This window comes from Pimephales promelas, chromosome 9 (genome assembly GCF_988280905.1).
Source record: "Pimephales promelas chromosome 9, fPimPro1.hap1.1, whole genome shotgun sequence".
In the NCBI taxonomy this organism is placed as follows: Eukaryota; Metazoa; Chordata; class Actinopteri; order Cypriniformes; family Leuciscidae; genus Pimephales; species Pimephales promelas.
In genome coordinates this window covers 35,671,262-35,697,206 of record NC_142777.1, presented here as the reverse complement: position 1 = coordinate 35,697,206, position 25,945 = coordinate 35,671,262, and the positions used below count along the sequence as shown (strand labels likewise).

At 34.4% G+C, this 25,945-nt stretch overlaps 1 protein-coding gene across 1 annotated transcript; it reads right to left on the bottom strand.

Annotated features, from left to right (window-relative positions):
- Positions 1–216: 216 nt before the first annotated feature.
- LOC120473204 (macrophage colony-stimulating factor 1 receptor) lies at positions 217–24,066 on the bottom strand. Its single transcript, XM_089135066.1, has 22 exons — positions 23,947–24,066; positions 22,650–22,840; positions 19,926–20,207; positions 18,988–19,275; positions 18,234–18,370; positions 17,411–17,573; positions 16,269–16,470; positions 16,039–16,154; positions 14,530–14,641; positions 14,106–14,293; positions 13,943–14,034; positions 12,276–12,402; positions 11,864–11,968; positions 11,146–11,256; positions 10,069–10,231; positions 9,322–9,404; positions 8,180–8,289; positions 7,932–8,054; positions 7,736–7,847; positions 6,503–6,602; positions 4,287–4,395; positions 217–3,000 (listed from the first exon to the last, which is right to left on the bottom strand). The coding sequence occupies exons 2-22, from the start codon at positions 22,696–22,698 to the stop codon at positions 2,842–2,844; spliced, it is 2,931 nt and encodes a 976-aa protein (XP_088991192.1). The 5' UTR covers positions 22,699–22,840; positions 23,947–24,066; the 3' UTR covers positions 217–2,841.
- Positions 24,067–25,945: the final 1,879 nt, after the last annotated feature.

Below are 25,945 nucleotides of genomic sequence, written 5' to 3'. Positions count from 1 at the left end.
TCTTCATATATATATCAGTGGATGTTGCTTTTAGAGCTTTAAAGCACATATAAATAATTTCATAGTATGGAAAAGAGCAGCGTGAACATGTACTTGTGTAAAAAAACAAGTTTGGAACGACATGAATGATGCCGGTGTCTCTGAATCTCGATCTTCTGACACGTTAATGATTGTAAACAAGAAGCTTTTTATCACCCACAGAAAAGCGAAACCCTCTACAGGTGGAAAACCAACAGTATTTATTTTCATTTCATATTTGGACAGCTTTTTTCATGCATAGAAAGACTTTGACAAGTTGAAGTATTTATTCCGAGTGGATTTTGATCTGTTGTGACAGAATGGGACTCAGATATGGCGGTGTGTGTTTGTCTTGATCACTGGAGCGGCGGCTGACACTCGCTCTCAATAAACTCTATTTGCACTGATAAAAACAAGATCATCTGACATGTTCCTGCTTTATTAGTAGCTTTCAGTGGCAAAACAAACATCCAAGAGCATCAAGGGAACTATTAATATACGTTTAGGTAATATACACTGAGAAACAGACATCATTCTGATTGAGAAACCTCATAATAATTCAACTTTTATATAAATGTAAAAAAAGAAGATATAATATAAACATAAACATATGGCAGTGTGTGCTTTAAGAAAGAAAACATCAGGTTAATCACATTTTCTGAGCAACCTGAAGTTACTGTGGCAGTGTGTGTGTGTGTGTGATGCTACCGTGCTAATATATGTTCTGAGAACCAATCAGACGTTAAGAAACTACAGAACAAAACGACGGATTTTTCACTTCCCAATGTTTGTCGAAAGTAGTAAAGTTTAAAAACAAAATGCGACATTCAGATTAAAACATTTCCACCACATAAATGTATTTCATTCACACCAAATAATCAAAGAAATATCTAATTCTTAAGTCATTTTGATTCACAGGTATATGGATCTTGATTTATGATATTAAAGGAGTAGTTCACTTTAAAAAAAAAAACTTTTGCTGATAATTTACTCACCCGCATGTCATCCAAGATGTCCACGTCTTTCTTTCTTCAGTCGAAAAGAAATGAAGGTTTTTGATGAAAACATTCCATGATTTTCTCCATATAATGGACTTCAATGGGAACCAAATGGTTCAAGGTCCAAAAGACAGTTTCAGTGCAAACTACAAACTGTTCAAAGGGCTTTAAACGATTCTAAACAATGAATAAGGGTCTTATCAAGAGAAACGATTGCTCATTTAATTAAAAAAAATTAATAACAGTTTAAGTTTTATAAGCTCAAATGCTCACCTTGCTCTGTTCGGTGATTCGTGACTCTCCTGTTGAAACTCAAAATGAACGAATCTTTTTTCGAGTCATTTCATTCATTGAATGAACCGAATTTCTTTTCGACTGAAGAAAGAAAGACGTGGATATCTTGGATGACATGGGGGTGAGTAAATTATCACCAAAAGTTTTTTTTTTTTTAAAGTGAACTACTCCTTTAAGTCTTTAATTCAGAGTGAAAACATTATTTTTCTGAACCAACTGACGGATATTTCAGGAACACTTTACAATAAGGTCTCATTAGTTAACACAAGTCACCTTTTAATGCATTAACTAACATGAACTAGCAATGAACATTATATTTTTATAGCATTTGTTCACGGTACATTAATGACAATACAACTTTTGATCTTTAAAATGTAGTAGCAAATGTTGAGATGAAAAAACGTTTATTCACTAATGTTAAGAAATAAAGCCTTATTGTAAAGCGTTACCGATATTTTTTAAGCAAAAACTTTTCATCTCAAGTAAACGCATCTTGATTTAAGAATTACTTGTAAACAAGACAAAAATACTGAGGAAAATCATTTTTTGCAGTGCATATTAAAATGAAATGAAACTAGTCTACCTTTCATTCTACGTTACAGGAAAAAGCAAGTGGTTAGTTTTCCTTCCTAAACTGGTTTCTGTGCGGTCGGCCAGTCGCTGTTTTCCTCAAGCTTTTTAAGGTCGTGGGTTAATGAGAATGCATTTGACCTTTGACCCGCAGCTATCTGCATTATTGCAGCAACACTATGTCAATATTTCACGTGAATCTGTCCTCCAAACCTGCGCTGACCTCGCGCTATCACTCCAAACCCAGTAATCACCGCGGGAAGCAATAAAACACTGTTTTCCTACAAGAATTGAGTAACTAAAGCGGATGAATGATTTCATATATCTGACCTTTGACCTCCACAGGTTCCGTCCTGCATGGCATTCGGAGAGGTGTGTGTGATGCAGATGCACATCATGTTTGTTTGTTTTGTTGCTGAGTTTTTCAGTGATTGCTAAAGAATGAAGTGGAAGTGAAACACGCAACGTTGTGTGTAAAACGCTGAAGTCGCTGCTTTCCAACCCTGGCGCCGTAAAAGTTCAAGTAACGAAAAAAACACACGTTTACCAAACAGGCACGTCAAACAAATCCGGGGTTTGGAGTTTTCCACTCGAGCTCTTGGCAGAGAAGTGAAACCGGTTCACTCTTAATCTTAGCTGAAGCAGAGCAACGAAATCACAGTGTGTAAAATCACTCCGGGACTGTGTTTGAGAACTGAGGAAGCTTGTTTTTGCCACAGAATATACACAAATAAAGGCTAATTGTGACTTTTTAGATCACAATTCTGACCTTTTCACCTTATAAACTTGAGGAAAAAGTCAGAATTGTGTGATCTAAACCCACACTTAACTCACGAAAAGTCAGAATTGTGAGAAGTATCTATTTTGTACTCTGTGACGGAAACCAGCTTCCACAGATAAGATGAACGAATGATGCGTACGTGTGTGTGTCTGATTTACAGAGAGTAGTTCGTCCATGTCCTCAGCAGAACTGGTAGTTGTTGGCATTCATAAGTGGCTGATCTTCTTCTTCCGGGTCACATGTCGTCTCAGTTGACTCCTCTTCGTGCTTCACAGGGTCACATGACTCTGCTTCTTGGTCACTGTGCTCTTCAGACTGCACGTTTTGGTACTCGCCCTCCTGTGAAGGAGAATGTGAGTGGTTCATGACTCACAAACACGGGGCTGTGTTGAAAATAACGTGCTATTTTAACTGTGCACACTCATAGTTTTACTGTATGCATGAGTGGAATACATTTTTCATATGTGAAGAGGATGAGATACCATATCCCACAATTCAGTGCAAACATCCTTGAAAATGTGAAATATGCGACATCCAAAATTCAAATGCAAAGGTTGTAAAATGCAGTATACTGTATGCAAAACACAAAATTGAAATGCATAATGTGCTAAGTTGTTTTAGTATCACTGACACACCATTATAGTTTTTTTTTTTATATATATATTTTGAAGTCATTATTATTTTTGTATATTCCACTTTCACTTTAATTTTAAAGTTGTAATTAGAGCCAGACCGATATATCGGCTATATATATATATATATCGATATACCGATATTAGGCATTTTCTAAAATATCGGTATCGGCAGTTATAATGGCCGATAAATGAATATTTAAAAAATAAAATAAAAAACAGACGAATAACGCTTATGTAATTATAAGGTGGCTTATAACTATAAGGCAATGTAGGGATTCATTATTATTTTATTTATCAGAACTTTAATATATTTTGATGTTCCTCTGTTCTGTTGAGACAATAGAAACAGTAAGTTTCTTTTTAAAATGCATTATCATATTATTTTAATTAAAAGTCATAAATAACTAATGTTATTAGGGAAATCTGTTAATATTTTGTTTTGCGTGTTTCTGAAATAAAAATAATAATAATATCGGCTAATATATCGCAATATCGGATTTTAAAACCAACAAATATTTGTATCGGTATCGGCCTTCAAAATCCTTTATCGGTCTGGCTCTAGTTGTAATATATACTGTATATACACATTTCTATTTCACTTATTATTCATTTTAGAACATCAAGTTACAATAAATTAAAATGAGAAATTTTGCCTTGGCTACTAGCTGAGTTTACATTATAATTGAGGTAAAGTTTTTCTAAGACTTAAAAAAAAATAATAAAAAAAATATATAAAATAGAATATTAAAAAATATGCTCAGAAATGTGATGTGACCGTTATGTGTTGTACCGTTTCACTATTAAAACAAAAAAACAAAAGGCCATATTTTATTGTAAAATAAGTGAGGCCATTTACCTGAACAAAAACACTCCATTATTCCGCTTAATGTTGTGAGCTATTTTATTTTATTTATTATCCTAATCATAAGCACACTGGTTTGTCGTGTATGATTTGTTTATTCCTAAAGTTGTTTACTGATTGCAGTGTACCTGCGCCTCAGGTGTGTCTCCCAGCATCCTCTCGATCAGCTGACTGATCTTACTGAATGTCGGCCTCTCACAAGCCTCCAGGTTCCAGCACATCTTCATGATGGTGTACCTGATCACACAAGATCACGTTTCAATCACATTTACCACAAAACCAGAAGATGAAATATGGAAAATGAAGCCTTTATTTTTATGGGCATCGTGATTTTTTGCATTGTGACATTATTGCCATTTTAGCATGTATTGTATTATGTGTGTGTTGTATTGCCTTTAAGGTGATTCAATCACATGTCAATGTGGAATTTGTAAAAACGTAGTAATTATTTGTGAAAATGATTAGCAATATCTGCGTGAATCCTTCACCAGTTTATTTTTTCTTTAGTGTCGTGATTTTTCTCTTTACTTTGAGGTGAAGTGTGTGTTCTCTCTCTCAGCAGAACTAAACTCTTGATTGCTGGTTTTGGGTCACATTGTTTTTTGCACTCAACTTAAAACAAGCAATAAGCACACACTCTCCTATAGAGTTTATAGTTGAGGCTCTAATGAGCTCTGATTTTTAAATATTTCTATATAGTTTAAATACATTCTTTGTTTTAGTAGTAGTTGAACAAACTTAATGTTAAACAAAAATTGAAATAAATTAATAATAAAATAACATTTCGACTTTTTATCCGCACTAGTAGTGACATCATAGACTGACGCCAGTCGAATTCGATTGCTGTGATTGGATAGCTTTTCAGAAGAAGGTTCACGTTCTCCAATAGCGTCATGGACGCAGCGTCTCGTTCCCCGTTCTTAATGAACAGAGGTTACAGTCGTAACCTAGACGTTTCCATTCTTCAAAAGTTAAATAAGTTCATTTTTATTTAAAATAATAGTTTTAGTTCCCAGTAAGAACACTGACAGTGGAGCAGAGTAAAAGACGAGCATGAAATGTGTGTAAAATCAGAGGCTTGCAGTCGCGTCATGTGTTTAACATGCAGAACTAAAGGTCCGTGCAGGACCACAGACGCAGGAGCCGAGACAGGGACACTCGTGGAAAATTGCACATTTTTCATGCGCTTTATTTCTCTATTTTTGTGCGTTATTTTTAGTGCCGAGTCACTAGAAAGATTCAAGCATGTCGTGATGTCAAGAGAATGAAAACTACACACATGATCAGTCAAAGATTTGGACACTGAACTCCTGTTATTTCATTGATATCTTCATTATTGTTTTGGTTTTAATTTTTATTCAAGTTTAAGTAATTTTGCTGTGTGTTTTTTGTCATTTTTTTAAAAATATGTATGTCTATGTAGTTTTTTATTAGATTTAGATTCAGTTGTTGCAGTGCATCAAGTTAAACTGAATGATTTTTTTTTTATTTTTAATGGCTTTATTTTTAGTTAATGATAACCCTGACTCGACTATTGAGTTCATTTTCATCTGAATCTTCTTGATTAAATTCATGAAAATTCATGAAATTAGTTTTGGATACAAATATTGTAGTTATAAATGTCTATACAAAATTAAATATACATAATATTCTCATTTAAGGGCTCCTCATCATCACAAGGAAGCACATTTCTGCCACATAAGAAAAAAATTTGTAATTTATAATAGTAATTTATAATTATAACATAAACGTAGAAATTATAACAAACTAACACATAAGTATGATAAGCCAAGTATGATATGACAATTAAACGTCATACAAATTATTTTTATGACAATCAACTATGACAAAATTATGACATTAGAAGACAAAATAATAAGTCAAAATTGAAATAAATTGTAATTATTACAGAAAGACAATTTTTACTTTATAATCTGATAAATTAAACTTTTTAATCTGATAATTATGATTTAGTATGTCATAATTTCAACTTTTTGTCATTATGACATTAAAAAGTCACAACTACTACTGAGTATGTCATAATTTTGACTTTTTTTAATCTCATAATTTTGCTTTTGAATGCCATAAATATCACTTTTTGATGTCATAATTAAGGTTTACTGAAGCATGTTTTTCCCTGTGTGGCAGAAGTGGGCTTCTGCACATATGCCTTCTTTAAAAGAGTTTAAACATACGATGTAGAGGTCACGTAGATCATTACGTCATTCCCTCACTTCCATTTGTATAATTTCATAGGTTTGGTTATTCATTATTATTGTAAATTGTGGGAAATAGTCATAATAAAGAATGAATATTTGTGTCTAATAATGAACATCTCACTCACATCTCTGGAGGTGCAAAGTCAGGTCTGGACATCTGATAGCCACACTTGATCATTTTATAGAACTTGGAGTCTACCAGGACGTTGGGATATGGGCTCTTCCCTGGAGAAACATGCAGACAAGTCAAAAACTCAAACCAGACCTGTGCGTGCAATGAGACTGGACATCTACAAGACTGGAAATTAATCATCTATTATGTATTAAAGACGCCTGATGATATTTTTTTTTAGATTAGCAGGTGTACACCATACACTAAATGTCGCCTTGGCTACGGCAGCTCATTGGGACAAATGCATCAATGGAGAACAGGGGAGCCCCTCCTCATTAAAGGAGTCGTTCACTTTATAAAAACCTTTTGCTGATAATTTATTCACCCCCATGTCATCCAAGATGTCCACGTCTTTCTTTCTTCAGTCGAAAAGAAATTAAGGTTTTTGATGAAAACATTCCAGGATTTTCTCCATATAATGGACTGCAATGGGAACCAAACGGTTCAAGGTCCAAATGAGAGTTTCAGTGCAAACTGCAAACTGTTCAAAGGGCTTTAAACGATTCCAGACGATGAATAAGGGTCTTATCAAGCGAAACGATCACTCATTTCAAAAATAAAAAACAAAGTTTAAGTTTTATAAGCTCAAATGCTCGCCTTGCTGTTATGTGATGAACGTTCGTGACTCTCCTGTTCGATCTCGTTCATCAAAATGAACGAATCTTTTTTTGAGTCATTTGTTTCATTCAACAACTGAAAGAATGAAATGACTCGAAAATAGATTTTGTTCATTCGACCGATTGTTTCGCTTGATAAGACCCTTATTCATCGTCTGCTGTCGTTTAAAGCCCTTTGAAGCTGCACTGAAACTCTCATTTGGACCTTGAACCGTTTGGTTCCCATTGAAGTCCATTATATGGAGAAAATCCTGGAATGTTTTCATCAAAAACCTTCATTTCTTTTCGACTGAAGAAAGAAAGACGTGGACATCTTGGATGACATGGGGGTGAGTAAATTATCAGAAAAAGTTTTTTTAAAGTGAACTTCTCCTTTAAGGAAATAAGTGGGTCAAAGTGACCCAGGAACATCATAATCATAACAGAAATTTGGTACACACATTCCATAACATATCAGAGTGTTCATGACACTAAATGAGGCCAAAAAAGTCACAAAATATCATAGGTTAACCATTATTTCCATATGTGGGTCAAACTGACTCGCCAAATAATTTGTGTTTCTGTCTCACCCAGTGAAAAAATCTCCCACAGCAGGATACCGTAAGACCAGACGTCACTCTGAACCGTATAAACACACTCGAAAATACTCTCTGGAGCCATCCACTTCACTGGAAGACGGGCCTACACACAGAGAGAGACACATTTGTTTTTGATTTAAAATGATCTTGATTGGTCCATCACATTGTTTGTCGTCTGTTCCCTCACGTTTCCTTTGACCACGTAGTTGGAGTCGTTCATGATGTCTCGTGCCAGTCCGAAATCACAGATCTTGGCCACTCGGCTGTTGGTGAGGAGAACGTTTCTGGCCGCCACATCTCTGTGAATGCACTGTGAAGATTTACAGTCAATCCATCAGATCAGCTGATTAACTGTCAGGAGTTTTTTTGCACCTGTCGTTTATGAACGTTACTTCCTCTGAATCTTTGAACAGTATTTTTATTTTAGGGACTCACATTCTTAGCCGTGAGGAAGTCGAGTCCCTGCGCCACCTGATAGGAGAATCTGAGTAAGTCGTCCATGTCGACTGGCCACGAATCTTCAGCCTGAATCTCAAAAGAAGAACCTGGAGCACAAGAGGAAGCGGATGCATTTCAACAGGTTTTAGCTAAACGGCAAAATGAAAATGATGTTCTCAACTCATTTCCCTTGTGTAACACGATATATAATTATATGTACAAAATATACATACATACAAAATATAAAATATTTATTAACAAAATATATATAAATTACAACACAAAAATAAGAAAGTGCAAATACAAAAAAACTGAAGAAACCAATTACAAACTACAAAGAAAAATGATGATTTGGTTAAATAAATATGGCATCCTACCAAACATATGATATTCATTAAAGGAGTAGTTCACTTTTAAAAAAACTTTTGCTGATAATTTACTCACCCCCATGTCATCCAAGATGTCCATGTCATTCTTTCTTCAGTCGAAATGAAATTAAGGTTTTTGATGAAAACATTCCAGGATTTTCTCCATATAATGGACTTCAATGGGGTCCAAACGGTTCAAGGTCCAAATGAGAGTTTCAGTGCAGCTTCAAAGTGCTTTAAACGACACCAGACGATGAATAAGGGTCTTATCTAGCGAAACGATCGCTCATTTAAAAAATAAATTAAAAAGTTTAAGTTTTATAAGCACAAATGCTCAAAGATGTAATAACTCGAAAAAAGATTCGTTCATTTTGAACAGGAGAATCACGAATGCGCATCACAGAACAGAGCAAGGCGAGCATTTGAGCTTATAAAACTTAAACTTATTTATTTATTTTTTAAATGAGCGATCGTTTCGCTAGATAAGACCCTTATTCATCGTCTGGTGTCGTTTAAAGCCCTTTGAAGCTGCACTGAAACTCTCATTTGGACCTTGAACCGTTTGGTTCCCATTGAAGTCCATTATATGGAGAAAAATCCTGGAATGTTTTCATCAAAAGCCTTCATTTCTTTTCGACTGAAGAAAGAAAGAGGTGGACATCTTGGATGACATGGGGGTGAGTAAATTATCAGCAATTTTTTTTTTTTTAAAGTGAACTACTCCTTTAAAGATGTAGCACTCTGTGATGTGAGAGTGGTTTGCAGACTCACCCAGAACTGAGTTTGTGGGTCTGGATGTGACCGGTTTCATGTCCAGATAGTTATCAGAGCATGTGCTGGAAATCCCACTGTCACTGTCATCGGTCAAATAATCAACATTATCAAATGATGAACAATTTTATTTTTTTATTTGTGTATTTTACAACCTAATTTAAGCTCAAGTTTTTCATAAATTTGTTTTTCTTAAATATGTCCTAGTTTTTATTCATCTTTATTCCAGTTTAATTATTTTAGTACATCAAGTTAAAGTAAATGAAAATGCTGGCAACGAGCTGAAATAAGATAATTTGGTAACACTTTACAATAAGGTTTCTTTTGTTAACAGTAGTATGAATTAACTAACATTAACTTTCTCTAAAAGAGAAACATCCATTTATCAATCTTTGAAAATAAAATCCAGCAGTTCATTGTTCATGTCACTTCACACAGTGCATTACTAATGTCAACAAATACAACTTTTGCTTTAATGTGCTAGTAAATGTTGAAATTAACAATCAAAATTAATACATGCTGTAGAAGTATTGTTCATTCTTAATTTAAAAGTATTTTTATTTCTATTCTATATCCAGTTTACATTTATTTTATTTACAAGTAATGGGAATATACATACATACATATATATATATATATATATATATATATATATATATATTATTTTTCTTCTTCTTTTTTATCTATTATATATTTGTCCTACTTAGATATTTGATTGATATATCTGTGTGTGTTTATTAAACGGACCTTCTGATGAACATTCGTTCAGTGTTCACATTCTTATAATCCATCGTTGGCTCAGGAAAGTTGGGAATCGTCATGACGAAGTTCAGGAAGTTCTCGGCTTTGCTACGGAGGAAGTTCAGAAGATCCCCATGACAGCAGTACTCCGTGATCACCAGCACAGGACCTGCAAATGGACCAAAAAATGAACCAAAAATCTAAATCCATGATCACTTTTGATGGCTTTACATGGGTGCGAGCTGGTTGCTGATGGTAGGCCTGCTTTTGATATCTTGGTCAAGCCAATTAAAGCTCTAAAAAAATGATTTAAAACAACATTTTTTCCAAGCCACTCTTGAAAATAAAGGTTCCATGATGCCATTTTGATTCCCCAAACAACCTTTTAGGGTGTGTTCACACGTGTGTATTTTGTATTTCCCAAGATTTTGCTTCAAAAAGTGTTCTTCAGAAAGTCTATGGGTGACATCACAGACGCTTTGTCCATATATTTTTTACAGTCTATATACGTACACAGAGAGAAGTAGTTCTGGCTACAATGTTCTTCCGAAAGACGCATTATTAGAGTATATAAAGAGTTTATTATCGCTTGCTAAAGTGCCAAAAATGTACAAAATAAAGCCTCACAAATAACTTGCAAGTATTGAGACAGCAGTCATTTAGTAATAGCCTGTAGTCTTTCTTTTTTTTCTTTTTTTTTACCCACACACCAGTGTGAATATTTTTGTTTTTGCATTTCAAATAGGGCCAATATATAGGCTTCTCCTATAAGGGGCCTACTGATGTTTTTGTTATTGTATTTTCAATATTATAGGCTATTATTAGTGCATAAACACAAAATTTAACATATAAAATATGCGCATAGATAACACTGGTTATAGTAAACATACCGTTTGTTTTGAAAACAACATATTTTGTCATCCTTACTGCAAACTTACAAGAGCGATAATCTCATTAAATGTGAAGGGGGGGCCTTAAAATTTTAGTCTCAGACTAAAAAAGTTTGGGAACCATTGATCTAAAGAACCTTTTTCCACTATAAAGAAGATTCAGTGCAATGCGAAATAAAGCAGGTTTATTTACCCCCGTATGTGCAGGCGCCCAGCAGGTTCACGATGTACTTGTGCTGTCCCAGATGACTGAGGATCTTCAGCTCTGACATCAGAGCCTCCCGCTCGTCTCGATGAGCGCTGGCTGCTCCCAGCATGCAACACAACACAGTTCAATACGCTTGCTGGCTTTGTAAAATAGTTTGGTCAGTGAAACATGATTACAAGAAGTTCATTTGAAAAGTAATGTCAGACCAAAACGGGGTTTTCAGTGGCGGTTGCCAATTATATGGAGATGGTGATGGTATTTACTGAACTGAATAGACCTCATTCAGAGCAGCGCCATGACGGGTTATGAAAGCCAGGCTGTGAACGATAGACTTGCTGTGTTTCCAATGGTATCCACTGTATAAAGCGGAACATTACTGAAATTTCTTGTTTTCTTCTTTTGCAGCAAAAACACATTAAATAACAGTCCAAACCCATCTGTCACAGCATCACTTTCACTACCGTTAAAAATCAAAGATGGCGCTGATGGAAATAAGGTCAAACGAGACTATCGTCTTCAGTAAAGCTGCATCAAATTGGTTTCATAATTTAGGAACTTTGCAAGAAAAAAAAAGGTGAATCGTGCATCTTCAGAAAAGAAATGTGAAATTTACAGGGTGTTCCAAGGTATGCAAGTACAAGTAATGATCATACACTGTACTAAATGACTAAAAACACACTTTGTAATTGTAATGTTTTCTAACCTTTCAGCATTTTCACAGCAACACGCGTGACGTTGTCATCCTTCCCCAGGCCGTACGCCGTGGCCTCCACCACCTTCCCAAACGCTCCTGCGCCCAGAGTCTTCCCTACACACACACACACACACACACACACACCACTTACAGCTCAATACATCAAAAAACACTTCACCCTCTCATTTCTTAATGCATTAACTCCCATGAACTAACAATGCTTTAGTAAATTGAAATTAATAAATGCTGTTTATTCTTTATGTTAACAAATAATAAACAAATAAAGGAAATAAAATGATGTCAGAGATAAAACTGTCTGAAAAATGTCAGATTATTTGACTTTTATGACCTAGACAATGGTGTCACGTCACGTGAAACTTCATGATATGAGTGTGTTGGAGCTCAGTGACCCAGTACAGACCTAGTTTTAATTTGTCTCGAGGAAACTCCCATTTCTCGTTGTATGGAAGTTGTGTCGGGTCTATGAAGGTGTAGTTGTTTCCATTTGTGGCTTCAATGATTTTCCAGCGGATCTCAAATCTAGGTTTCTACCAACAGACAAGAGAGGAATAAACTAGAGTCCAGGGCTTTATACACATATAAACATGATACTGACGGGCGATTCGAGTGCATGAAATCAAAAAGTTTAAAATCTTCAAAAGAACATGATAAATTGTTTATGAGAGCAGGGATATGAATGAAGAGAGTCAATAGGAACAGTTCAGTTTTAAACAAAGCACGCTTCAACTCTGTACACTTGAAAATAAAACAAAGATTATTGGAGTGTGCTTTACAAGAGAAAATACTATTACATTCTTTCAACTTGAAAAATTCAAGTTTATTTTAATGTTGCTTCCTGTTTCCTTTTTTACAAGCAATTTCTGAAAGAACATTGTTTCAACAGTTGTCTATTCCTTAAAAAATCTATCATATTTCTTCAGAATACTTGGCTTAAATTAGATATAATAAAGAATTAGATTAGATATATAAAGAATTATATGTTTTCCAAAGGAAGAAAGCAAAACAGAATATTTTTTTGCAAACAATATTAAAAATAATAATATTAGAACAAAAAGAGCAACAACAACAAAAAGAGTGAAAAACAACAACAAGAAAGAAAGGAATGAAAAAAAAGAGCAAGAGAAGAATTGAAAAACAGAAAGAAAAGGCAAAAAGCACAGAAAGAGCGAAAGAAAGAAAGAATATTTTTGCAAAAAAAGAACGAAAAAAGACAGAAAGTCAGAAAGAACGAAAGAAAGAAAAAGCAAAACAGCTAATAAAAAAGCAAAAGAAATAAAGAAAAAAGAGTGAAAGAAAGACAACGAAAGAAAGAAAAAGCGAAAAACAGAAAGACAAAAAAACAAAAGCACAGAAAGAGCAAAAAAGAACAAGAGAGAGAAAGAAAAAGCAAAACTACTGAGAAATAGCAAAAGAAATAAAGAAAAAAGAGCGAAAGAAAGAAAAAGAACGAAACACAGAAAGACAAAAATAGTAAAAAAGCACAGAAAGAGCAAAAAAAGAACGAAAGAGTGAAAGAAAAAAGCTAAGAAAGAGCAAAAGAAATATAGACAAGAGTGAAAGAAAGAAATAGAAAGAAGGAAAAAGCAAAAAAGAGCGAAAGATAGTCAGAAAGAGCGAAAGAAAGAAAAAGCAAAACAGCTAAGAAAGAGCAAAAGAAATAAAGAAAAAAGAGCAAAAGAAAGAAAAAGCAAAAAAGAGCGAAAAACAGAGACAGAAATAGCAAAATAGCACAAAAAGAGCAAAAAAGAACAAAAGAGTGAAAGAAAGAAAAAGCAAAACAGCTAAGAAAGAGCAAAAGAAATAAAGGAAAAAGAGCGAAAGAAATAAAAAGCAAAAAAGAGCGAAAAAACAGAAAGAGCTAAAAATAACGAAAGAAAGATATTTGTGAAAAAGTGAAAGAAAGAGTGAAAGACAAGATACCTGTAGCTAGAGTGAAAGAAAAATAAAGATAGAGCAAATTAGAAAAAGCAAGTGAAAGTGAAAGACAGCGAAATACAGAAAGATATGAAGAAAGAGTTAAAAACAGAGCAAAGAAAGAGTGAAAGAAAGATCCGGAGAGATCCTCACCTGTCTGTACTTGTAGAACATGAGGGCGAGCAGCAGCGCCAGGACCAGCATGGACACCCCACATCCGTACATCGCACTGGTGAACAGCTGATCTGAGACCAGAACACACACATCACCACTGAACCAGAAGAACCTGAGGCGTTTCTAGCAGAAACACACTTACCAGAGCCGTCCATGGAGAAGACGTCACTGCCCTGACCGGCCAGATTAAAGGCCACACACACCACTGTCATCCTGCGGTTCGGGCCCACGGTCAGCACACTCTCCACTCCCACCGACCCGTACGGCTCCTTCTGGACCTCCACCGTCTGAGTCTGGATCGGCTGAAGCTCTGTGGTGTTCTCTGGACAACTGTTCAACACAAACACATCATCATCATCATCATCACTAGGACCTCTCCATGTTTTAGCTTACCTCAAGGGCATCCAAGATGTAGGTGTCTTTGTTTCCACAGTAGTCTCAATTTTAATATTTTTAGGTCAAACCGTTTGTGTCTGTCAGTCATATAATGGAGGTCTATGGTCACCACCTCATAACAGTGTCAGTATCAGTTTCAGACGTGTAATAAAGAGGCAAAAAACACGCACGTGGTTCTGCTTCCTGCGCACTGGTACCAGAGGATGCTGGGAGCTGGATATCCATAAGATCTGCATGTCAGAGTTGTGACATTCTCCCATCTCACTGTCGCGACAGGTTTCTCTGTCAAACAAAAGAGCTTGAATATCTCAGACGCCAGGTTTGTTGCTGCTCTGACTGGTTCTGGGTTCAGTAAACTAAGATATTATTTCATTCCTCAGGGTTTGTGTTGCGCTTGTGATTGAAGTAAACTGCACTGAAAATACACTCTAAAAAATGCTGGGTTGTTTTAACCCATCTTTGGGTCAAATATGGACAAACTCAGCCATTGGGTTCAATGTTTAAATTACATTTTTAACCCAACATTTGGGTTTGTCCATATTTGACCCAAATTTGTGTTAAAACAACAGAACAGAGTGTCCAGAACTTTCCTGTGGCAAGTTATATGAAATACTCCACCTGTCAGAAGTTTTGAATACTCTATAAATAAGTACCAAAAAGCTGCCACATTTATTCCTCACCAAATTTGATGAAAAATACAGTAAAAATGTGAATAACGTTTAAAAAATATTTCTATTTAAATATATATATTGAATAGGGCTGTCAAACGATTAATCGCGATTAATCGCATCCAAAATAAAAATTTGTGTTAACATAATATATGTGGGTGCACTGTGTATAATTATATATATATATATATATATATATATATATATATACACACATGCTTGTATATATTTAAGAAATATTTTTATGTATATACCGTATATAGATTTATATATAAATATAAATATTTTATATATAAATATTTTTTTTCTTCTTAAATATACATGCATATGTGTGTGTGTATATATATATTTTATAATAATTATACACATTGCGCCCACATATATTATGTAAACACAAACTTTTATTTTGGATGATTAATCGTTTGACAGCCCTAACTTTGAAATGTAATTTATTCTTGTGATCAAAGCTGAATTTTCAGCATCATTCCTCCAGTCTTCAGTGATCCTTCAGAAATCCTTCTGCTAAAATTTCTATTAAAAAATCGTAATTATTCCAAACGTTTGACCGGTAGTGTATATTAATTCCTGCTAGAAGCATTTGCATGGACATTTTGAACGGGGGAATTGTTTTTTTTTTATACACACTGCATATACACTCCTAGAAAAAAAGGTTCAGTGGGGTTCTATATAGAACCCTAGGGTTCTAGACTCAATTTTAGAGAACATTTTATGCCAAAAAAGGTTTATATAAAGAGAAATGTCTTTAATGATTGCATAATACTTTAATGTTTAACAGGTTATTAAAAAAAAAAAAAAAAAAACTAGTGAAGTGATGAAGGATGTTAATAAGCTGTTTAATTCATAATTTAATAAAAAATAAAAGACGGATGATAGAACCCTTTAAAGTTCTATATAGAACCTTTTCTTCAAAGAGTGCAAACACACAGACACACACACACACACACACACATTTGGATGATGTGCAGACGTAAACAGACTAACTGTACTTACTGTACATTTTGATATCAAAAGTAATGGAGGCACTTTTCATGCTGCTGTTCACATGGAGTGTGTAGCTGCCGATCTCCTGGAAGTTCAGTCTCCTGAGGAACAGCAGCGCCTCGTACCTACACACATTCACAACAAAACACACACACATCACAGTCGGTCTATGAATCTGGCATGTGTGGAAATTGATCTAGCTTTCAATGGTTGATATTGCATATGTGCCTTCTACTGACCTGTCGTTGTAGTTGTAAAACCTGTTCTCTGGAAGTGAGGCATTGTGGGATGTTGGAGTCTCCCACTGGTGTGAGGTCAGAGGAGGATACGCTTCGATCAAAACAGAAAGATCCACATCGTCCCCTTCGCTGACCTCGATGGACAGGCCGCGGTGAGTGAGTTTAGAAGAGAGCTTCGGGGAGAGACGAATGTACGGCTCGTCTGTCACAAATCAAAAAGTGCTTTAATGGTTTTACCAACACCAAAGTCACACCCTTATAGAAACAACCGACTGCAGGGAAAAACAAGACTTTCCTCCAGTGCCCGCAAAGCCAGTGATCTCATCATGCAGTTTCTCATTAAAGGAGTCGTTCACTTTTAAAAAAACTTTTGCTGATAATTTACTCACCCCCATGTCATCCAAGATGTCCACATCTTTCTTTCTTCAGTCGAAAAGAAATTAAGGTTTTTGATGAAAACATTCCAGGATTTTTCTCCATATAATGGACTTCAATGGGGTCCAAACGGTTCAAGGTCCAAATGAGAGTTTCAGTGCAGCTTCAAAGGGCTTTAAACGACACCAGACGATGAATAAGGGTCTTATCTAGCGAAACGATCACTCATTTAAAAAAGAAATAAAAAAGTTCAAGTTTTATAAGCACAAATGCTCGCCTTGCTCTGTTATGTGATGAGCGTTCGTGACTCTCCTTTTCGAAATCGTTCATCAAAATGAACAAATCCTTTTTCAAATCACTTCGTTCGTTGAATGAACCAAATGACTTGTTGAACAAAAAGATTTGTTCGTTCAACCGATCGTTTCGCTAGATAAGACCCTTATTCATCATCTGGTGTCGTTTAAAGCCCTTTGAAGGTGCACTGAAACTCTCATTTGGACCCCATTGAAGTCCATTATATGGAGAAAATCCTGGAATGTTTTGATCAAAAACCTTAATTTCTGTTCGACTGAAGAAAGAAAGACGTGGACATCTCGGATGACATGGGGGTGAGTAACTTATCAGCAAAAGTTTTTTTTAAAGTGAACTACTCCTTTAAGTGGCTTTCCATAGAAAAGCATTATAAAGAAAATTTATATGGTTCTATGGATGTTGTGCCCTCCAGGTCTCATGACTGAAAACGATGACTGAAAAAGCATGATTCTCACCCACGACCAGCAGTTGTGTGGTGGAGCTGTTGGCGCCGGCCTCGTTCTGGCCCGTACACGTGATGTTGCCAGAATCAGACAGCTGAACAGCCGGTATCTTGAGGATGCTCTCGATGGCCAAACGATCCCCCTGCATCTTTGATTTCTCTTCTGCTCGTGGCAGCTGGGAATGAGAATTACAACATTACTGAACTCTTTACATGCTTGAAAAGGTCTCTTCTGCTCACCAAGGCTTCAATTATTTGATTAAAATTACTATTAATAAATCAATATTCCCGTGATCATAACATTTCTGATTATTATCAATGTTAAAGACAGTTGTGTTGCTTAGTTGTTTTGTGGAAGCCAAGATTCTTTGATGAATAGAAAGTTCAAAAGAACAGCATTTATTTGACATGGAAATATTTTTCAACATTATAAATGTCTTTACTGTCGCTTTTGAATAAAACAATTGTTTCCGAAAAACGTGTTAGAAGAATTGACTATTGAGTATTTTTAGTCTATTGAAAGAGGTCTGATATATATATATATATATATATATATATATATATATGAAGAGTTCAGATGCAAAACTCTCTAAGTGTAATTTGAAATTTTCTTCTAGAATGATTATTTTTATCAAGCTTGTATATTTAAGTTCAGTAATATCACTTAAATGACAATTAATAGGTAATCTTCATTGCCATTAAGGTGAAATTACTGAACTTAAATATACAAGTTTGATAAAAAATTATCATTCTAGAAGAAAATTTCAAATGGCACTTAGAGAGTTTTGCATCTGAACTCTTCATATATATATATATAATTGAAAATACATCGGTACCTTTTTAGTGGAGTGTGTCCATGTGACGTTGTAGTAAAAGTCTGGGTTATTTGTGGTGCAAATGATCTGCAAGCTCTCTCCCACCAGTTTCACATACTCGTTTCTCCTCAGGAACACGTACGGTGGAAAATGTAACCCTGATTAATAAATACAGTAGAGATATAGCAAATGAGTAGCTTTTATTAGATTTTGTAACAATTTTGATGTTGCACATCAGGGATTCCCATACGCTTTAGCAATTTGGAGCAGATAAAGATGAAATCTTGATAGCTTTTAATGTAAATCAGTGAGATATTTTTAACATTATTTAGCAGACTACATTATATATAATATGTATATCTATAAAAAAAAATCCAATGATACATTTTTAATTAATTTATTTATTTAAATTTTTTATGATTTAATTCATTATTAGCTTTTTGTCAACTCCAAGTTGGGAAACCCTGTTTTACATTATTCATTCAGCATTAAGAATAAATTGATACATTTTGGAATTTTGTGAACTTTTCATCGTTGGAATCACAAAATTCCAAAATGTTTCAATTTATTCTCAATGCTGAATGAATAATGTAAAACAGGGTTTCCCAGTTTATTGATTATTAATATTTCATAGAGTTAATTTGCTACATCATTTTGCTTTTCAAATCAATGCATCTTGATATAAAAATAAATGTGTATTGATATTTGGACTGAAAAACAACAATAAAACTTCAAATCAAATATTTTTTTGCAGAGCAGCTTAAATAAAACTCACTTTGCCTGATGTTTATTTGGAATATCTTTGACACTTTCTCAACTCCTCCAATTTTAGCGCTGCAAATGTAGTCGGCGGTGAATCCAGGCTGAACGTTGCGAATCAGGACACCTTTCCTGGGGTCAAAGGTCACGTTCATGCCGTAAGGTATCGCTGAGCCGTTCTCCATGCGCAACGTGAAGTCCGTGGCGGCGGGGTCGGTCAGAAGACACGGGAGCAACAGATCTTCACCTTCTTTCCGCACGAGTGGCTGAGTGAAACCCGGTGACACGAAGAGAACTCGGGGATCTGTAACAACACAGATGCGGTTTCACATGTTATTGGACATTCGACTTCACCAGTGACCACATCTTTAAACACTAAACCACAACTACTCTCGTGACGTGCTTCTGCACTGCGAACATCTTGTTTTCCAGAACAAAATCTGCCAATAATCTCCAATAGTTTCCCTTTGAATTAAGTTTACTTTTCTGATCCCATTGGCAGAATTTGTTTCTTGTTTCAAGCATAAACTCAATTCATTTTGATACAATTTTTACAAAGCCAGACTTAACATCTTAAGTAACTTAATTATAAATATCAGGACCTCGTCAGTATTTCTTTCACCCTTTTATTAATGGACAGTGTTACATTGTGTGCAAGATTATTTGCTCTAAGTGAGAATGTTAGTGTGAAATTGAACACCGCATATGCCAATGTTTTCAATAAAAAACATTTGCACAAAGCAAGCCGATACACTTTTCCACGTTAATAAGAGCATTAAAATTAGAAAAAATTATGGAAAAAAAAAGACATCAAGAGACATTTAGAATAGATAAAAATCGTGAGTTAACCAATGCGATTAAATATTTGAATCGTTTGACAGCACTGCCACTAATATATTATAGTTTTTTTCAGTGTTCATTCATAAAGTGTTCACAAAGAGATTGTTCACTCACCCCTGACAAACACATGAACAGAAGACGACACGTTTGAGTAATTTCCGTTCGTATAATTGCACTTGTATGTTCCTGTAACATCCGCCGTGGCTTTATCCACACGGAAACTCCGGATGTTTCCGACATCTTTGGAGATGTAACGCTTGAATTTGGCCAGTCGGGGATACCACGTCACCGGGCCGTCGCCCTCACAGATCAAATGAAGAAGCGAACCGGACCTGAGAATCACATCCGAACCGGCCGGAGCGCCAGAGCTCAGTCTGATCCGCGGTTCAGACAAACCTGCCAATCAAAAAGCAGAAGACAAATAATATTCAAAATGGAACAGCAACAGATACATCAAGCTTTAATGCCTCATATAGTGTGATAGTGAGAACATGAGCCCAAACTGAGCAAAAATATGCAATTTGGTGCAAAATTAAGATCAATAACAAGTTCTTTATAACAGAATTACCTAAATAAAATCATATAAAAATCAGTTGTCACTGTATATGTCCAATAGTGCATATAAACTATCACCCAGATGACAGAAGGCATGGAGTTGATCGTATTTGCTCATATTGATCATTTAAAGGCCTTAGAAAACTTGGCTCTATAGAGTTTCAAGTTTGTTTCAGAAGTTACTCCAAAAAAGAGAAAATAAGATTTATATGCTTAGATCTATTGAAATAAACAACCGAGAGCTTCTAATCATATCGCAACAATGGATGTTTCCTGACTCGCAATAATGACCTTTCTTGACCTCTAATTAACCCAGATGTCCTCAAACTTCAGATTACTGAAACTCCTCCATCTGACGCTACAACTTTAGACTCTCAGTTCAGATTCACACACCACTAAATAACTAAAAAAAGTTATTGAACTATGAACTCATATTTGATAAAACTTCCATCGATGATTCAGGTCCTGTTTATTATGAAGTTGTCATCTGTATCGTTTAAAGCACTACAGAAAGAAATAAAGGTGACTTGATTTGATCTTAGCACAAGGCCTTTTTTGATATGAGGGGTGAAGTAAAGAGAAGAGAAATGAAAGCAGTGTGTGTGTGTGTTCAGTGAGAGAACATGATGAAGAGTCAGTAATCCGCATTGCGCAATCAGCCTCAAACATCCCGATCCCTCTCTCACTTCTGCTTTCCTCATTGGCGAATGATCTGCATGTTTAACAATAAAACTCTTTCCATCATTTAATGGCACAAGCCTTTGTTTTATTCAAACTCATTTCAATGAGAATTTAACATCAATTATTGTAAATTACCATCTGCATCTAATTGAAAACCAGTTGTTTTGGAGTTCACTGCAAAAAAAATTATGTTCTTCCTCAGTTTTATTTATTTATTTATTTTTTGTTTTCCAGTGCAAATATTAAAACAGTTTGAATCCAGATACATTTACTTGAGAGATGCACAATGACTTCAGGTATAAGGTGCTTTGGTTCCCCAAATAATATTTTGGTGAAAAGTTCTAAAAAAGAACATTTTAGTAATCTGAAGAATCTTTTTTTGCATAGTAAGATTCCATGGATGTTAAAGGATTTTAAGTTTAAAGAGCCTTTATTTGACTTTATGCTTAAAACAAGAACAAATATGAGGAAGCGTAAATGCATTCACTTGAAGAAAAAAAATCAACGCTGTTTTTCCTGAATTAACGAGTTAATTATCTCAGAATTACAAGATCATTTTTAATGGAAAAAAGTTTTTGCTCTGTTTTTCTGAATTAATGACTTGATTATTTAAAAAATTAAGCCTAACTCATTAATTCATAAAAAAAAAACAGTGAAAGGTTTTTTTTTTTCAAGAAAAATATCTCGTAATTCCGGGATAATTAACTCGTTAATTCGGAAAAAAGGAGCAAAAACTTTTTTCCATGAAAAATTCTCTCGTAAATCTGAGATAATTAACTCGTTAATTCAGAAAAACAGAGTCGATTTTGTTTCCTCAAGTGAATGCAGTACGCTTCCGTACAAATATCTGCCAATAAGGTAAGACAAATAAATGTTAATTCAAAGGGAAAACCTGATTCCTGATTCCTTTTATCAGATATTTGTTCTTAATTAATCAGAAACCTCATTTAATTTTGATACATTTATAATATATATTTGCATCCCAAGTAAATTGATCTTGCTTTAATAATGTTTTTGAATATTTGTACTGGGAAAAAAATACAAAAATACTGAATAAGTGCACAGACACTTCAGTCTAATTCTCAAAAGCTACAGTAAACCAGACTCAATCAGCGCTGGTCACATGACACCATAAACAGAGTCAATCCATAGACAACATTGCAAATCCGCCTCAGAACCGATTTCATCCTTATTTGTATGAAAAAAACAAGAACCGGTTCACATCAGTACAAAAAAAACTCTGAGATTCTTCATATGGCATCAAAAAATTTGGGAAAACAAGCCGTCTTTTCATAATCCTGAGGATTTAATGGAGATCTATCTCATTTCATCAAATTTGTCTCTACTAAAATTGCTTATAAGAAACAAACCCGAGTCAAAGCATGAGTATAAGAGATATTAAATGAATCAGATCAATTGATGAGGAATGTATGAGTTATAGTTGGTATCTGTATATTTGAGCACAGTTTAAGACATGTTTTCAGATCTCCTCTGAAACAAATGTGAGATTACTCTGACTTTTGACAGGAGAAACATCTGACAAGTAAGATTACCGTAACCTTCCCTGCTGGATTACCGTTTTGTAAATGTTGAGACTCTTACCCTGAGCCGGAGCCAACAGGATCCCACTGACGAACAGGACCGCAAACATCTCAGAGCGACTCCTGTTCAGCCGTTTATCAGTCTTCAGCGTCTCAGAGGAAATAAGGACTTTGGTCCTTTAACACACACTTCTCATTTCTGTCTCACTTCAGGATATGACAACAGAGGGAAATTAGCTGACAGTGATAATCCTTAGAAACAGAAGTAAAAAAAGAAACATATGAAGATAAAGTTTATTGGTGTGTACAAAAACGTCAAAATCTAAATAAAACAATTATGCAAAATCAAAATTATGCGGTGTGTACAAAAACATGTTATGAAGATAAAGTTTATTGGTGTGTACAAAAACGTCAAAATCTAAATAAAACATTTATGCAAAATCAAAATCATGCACTGCAAAAAATTATTTTCTTGCTCAGAATGTTAGTCTCGTTTTCCAGAACAAATATCTACACATTCTTACATCAAGATGCATTTCTTTGATGAGGAAAATAACTTCTGATTTTAAGTATTTTTTCAAAAACAATGTGGTAAATTTGAGTGAGTTTATGCTTTATGGGTCAAAAAATAAACTTAATTCAAACGGACCTCACTGTATGTTCATTTTGTTTTTAGATTTATCGAATTCGATAAGGTTTATGCGTAAAATACGTGGTTAAGAAACATAAATTTAAAGTTTAATAAGGAAAGCAAGTTTATTTTTCTTTCCCTATGGACAGATATTTTTCTTGTTTTAAAATAAACATAATCTTTTTTTAAATAAAAAAAATGCTGGGTTGTTTCAACCCAAATTTGGGTCAAATATGGATGGACAAACCCAAGTGTTGTGTTTAAAATATAATTACAAAATTACAGATGAAAGTGAAAGTTAAAAATGACATTTTTAACCCAACAGTTGGGTTTGTCCATCCATATTTGACCCAAATTTGGGTTGAAACAACCCAGCATTTTTTAGAGTGAAGCATAAACTCACTTAATTTTTATCATTTTATCGCAAAACACGACTTAATATCATATTGTGCATCTAAAGAGTGTATCTTGATTATACATGATTAAACTTGATTGTAATTTTTGTAATTACATTCTTAACCCAACATTTGGGTTTGTCCATATTTGACCCAAATTTGGTTTGAAACAACCAAGCATTTTTAGAGTGAAGCATAAACTCACTTAATGTTTTAATAAACGCGACTTAATATCTTATTGTGCATCTAAAGTGTGTATCTTGATTTTAAGAAGGCATTTAGATATTTACGATTTTTTTTTAAAGATCAACAAAAAACAAAGGATGGTTTACCCGAGTGTCAGTGAAGCTCTAAAGACCCCGATGAGAAGATCTTCATCAACCCTTCTGCTGCGTGTCCTGATAATCTCCGATCTGAAGCTCAACAACAGGCCTCGGACGGTCACACACTCCTGCGGTCCTCAACTGAGACGAATGCGGGTCCTGAACACTGAGAACTGCAGGAGTTTCTGAAATCTGTCCGTGACCTATTTAACAAAACCTGCCAGTGTTCAGACAGCCTCATGATCGGCGCGGTGAACATCAGTGTTTACATGTGAAAAACAGGCCATCAACAGCTTCTTTTAATATCACATGAAGAAAGACTGCAGCTGTATTTGAGAGGATCATTGATTTTGTTCACTTCATGGCGTTTTCTGTTGTTTTTGTTTGGACTACGAGGGTTTGAAGAAGGAAAAAGGGCTACACCATTCTGATCTTATATGATGACAAACCAGTTTTTGCCCTCTCATTTCTGGAAATGTCCAGAAGTTTTTTAGTATAGCCTACTTTCTATATTACATAATATACACTTATCGGCCAATTTATGTACATCTGTTTAACTGCGTAGTATATGTATATTTTATTATTATTATTATTTATTCATTTTTGGTACATTGAAGCATAATTTTTATTTTTAGACTTATTTGTTGGCCAGTTGTGGTCTGATTAAATATTAAAAGTTCTAAAGCTAAACCTAAAATTATGTTTTATTGTTCTACTGTTTGTCTCTCACATCATCCCACAGCAACATTATGATATAGATTAGTGTACATTGTTTTATAATAGTAATTTATTCTTTAGTGTGCATTTCATTAATTTAACATATTTAATATTGGCTGCATCCAAGTTATTTGACTTGTTTGTTTTTAAAAAAAAGTAACATAATAGTTTCTTTTCCCTGGTAATTAGTTACTTTTAAAATGATTTAACTCGGTTACTAACTCAGTTACTATTTGTGGGAAGTAATTAGCAACTATAACTAATTACTTTTTTTTTTTTTTTAATAACATGCCCAACACTGTCCATCCCATCATGACCAGTTATTTCCAGGTAGTAATTTAAGTGAAACTTATTTCATTTCAACATTTCAACTTCGTTTCAATTAACAAAAATACTTTTAATAGTTTCAGTTTCAATTAGTTTGAATAACCCTGATGTTGAGTTAAGAGTTACGGTCACTCCAAAAAAAAAAAAAAAGCTTTATTGAATTTCTTAATTAAAATGAGCTTAAGCAACATTTTGTCCAAACTTAATTTGATTGTGTTCAATCTACTTAAAATGTAAAATTTAAGTTTACTTAATCCGTTTGTGTTGGATTACATGAATGATTTGTGTTGCATTAACAAGAACTGGGCAGTGTTTGTTAGTTCCCAGCATGCTTTGCATATGGCTGAATTAAGAGAGAATAAATGTCTAAATTAAGTGTTATTTGGTGTGTTTTAGAGAAAACGAGAAAAGGGGAAGACTTTATAGTGCGTAATTGTGTTTAATGTTCAATTACATTGCAGTTATTATTAGTACCATTTAAATTACATTATATTGTGGAGATGAGTGGAGCATTTGGTTAGTGTGAAAACTGATTCAGCAATACTCTCGACAAATGCTTTGGTTGATGAAGCATGCAAATATTATAATTTAAGAAGCTTGGTTATAGTCTACAAATGTATTAGTGTGACGCTAAAATACATTTTATTGTATTGAGTTAATGAATATTATGAATTTGAATACCTGAATCATATCAGTGACAATATTGAATGAAACTGTGCCTAACTTATTTAGTAAATAAGTTGAATCAACCGTAATACACTGAAAAAAATAATATGCTTTATCTAATCAATAAAATTGTGGCAACATATGCAACAATATTATTAATTAAATTGTACGAATTAGAATTAATTAGAATATTAATTTGATTAACTATTACTCAATTCTAATTTGTTCAATTTAATAAATAATATTGCTTGTAATCTGTTACCACAATTTTATTGATTAGATAAAGCATATTTATTTT

Excerpts from the sequence above, each read along its gene's own strand:
- LOC120473204 (XM_089135066.1), bottom strand. The coding sequence starts at position 22,698 with ATGTTTGCGGTCCTGTTCGTCAGTGGGATCCTGTTGGCTCCGGCTCAG. Across the intron at positions 14,642-16,038 it reads TTTTGATATCAAAATGTACA|AGAAACCTGTCGCGACAGTG; the intron begins GTAAGTACAGTT and ends TTTGTTTGACAG. Across the intron at positions 9,405-10,068 it reads GAACGAATGTTCATCAGAAG|TGACAGTGGGATTTCCAGCA; the intron begins GTCCGTTTAATA and ends GACCGATGACAG.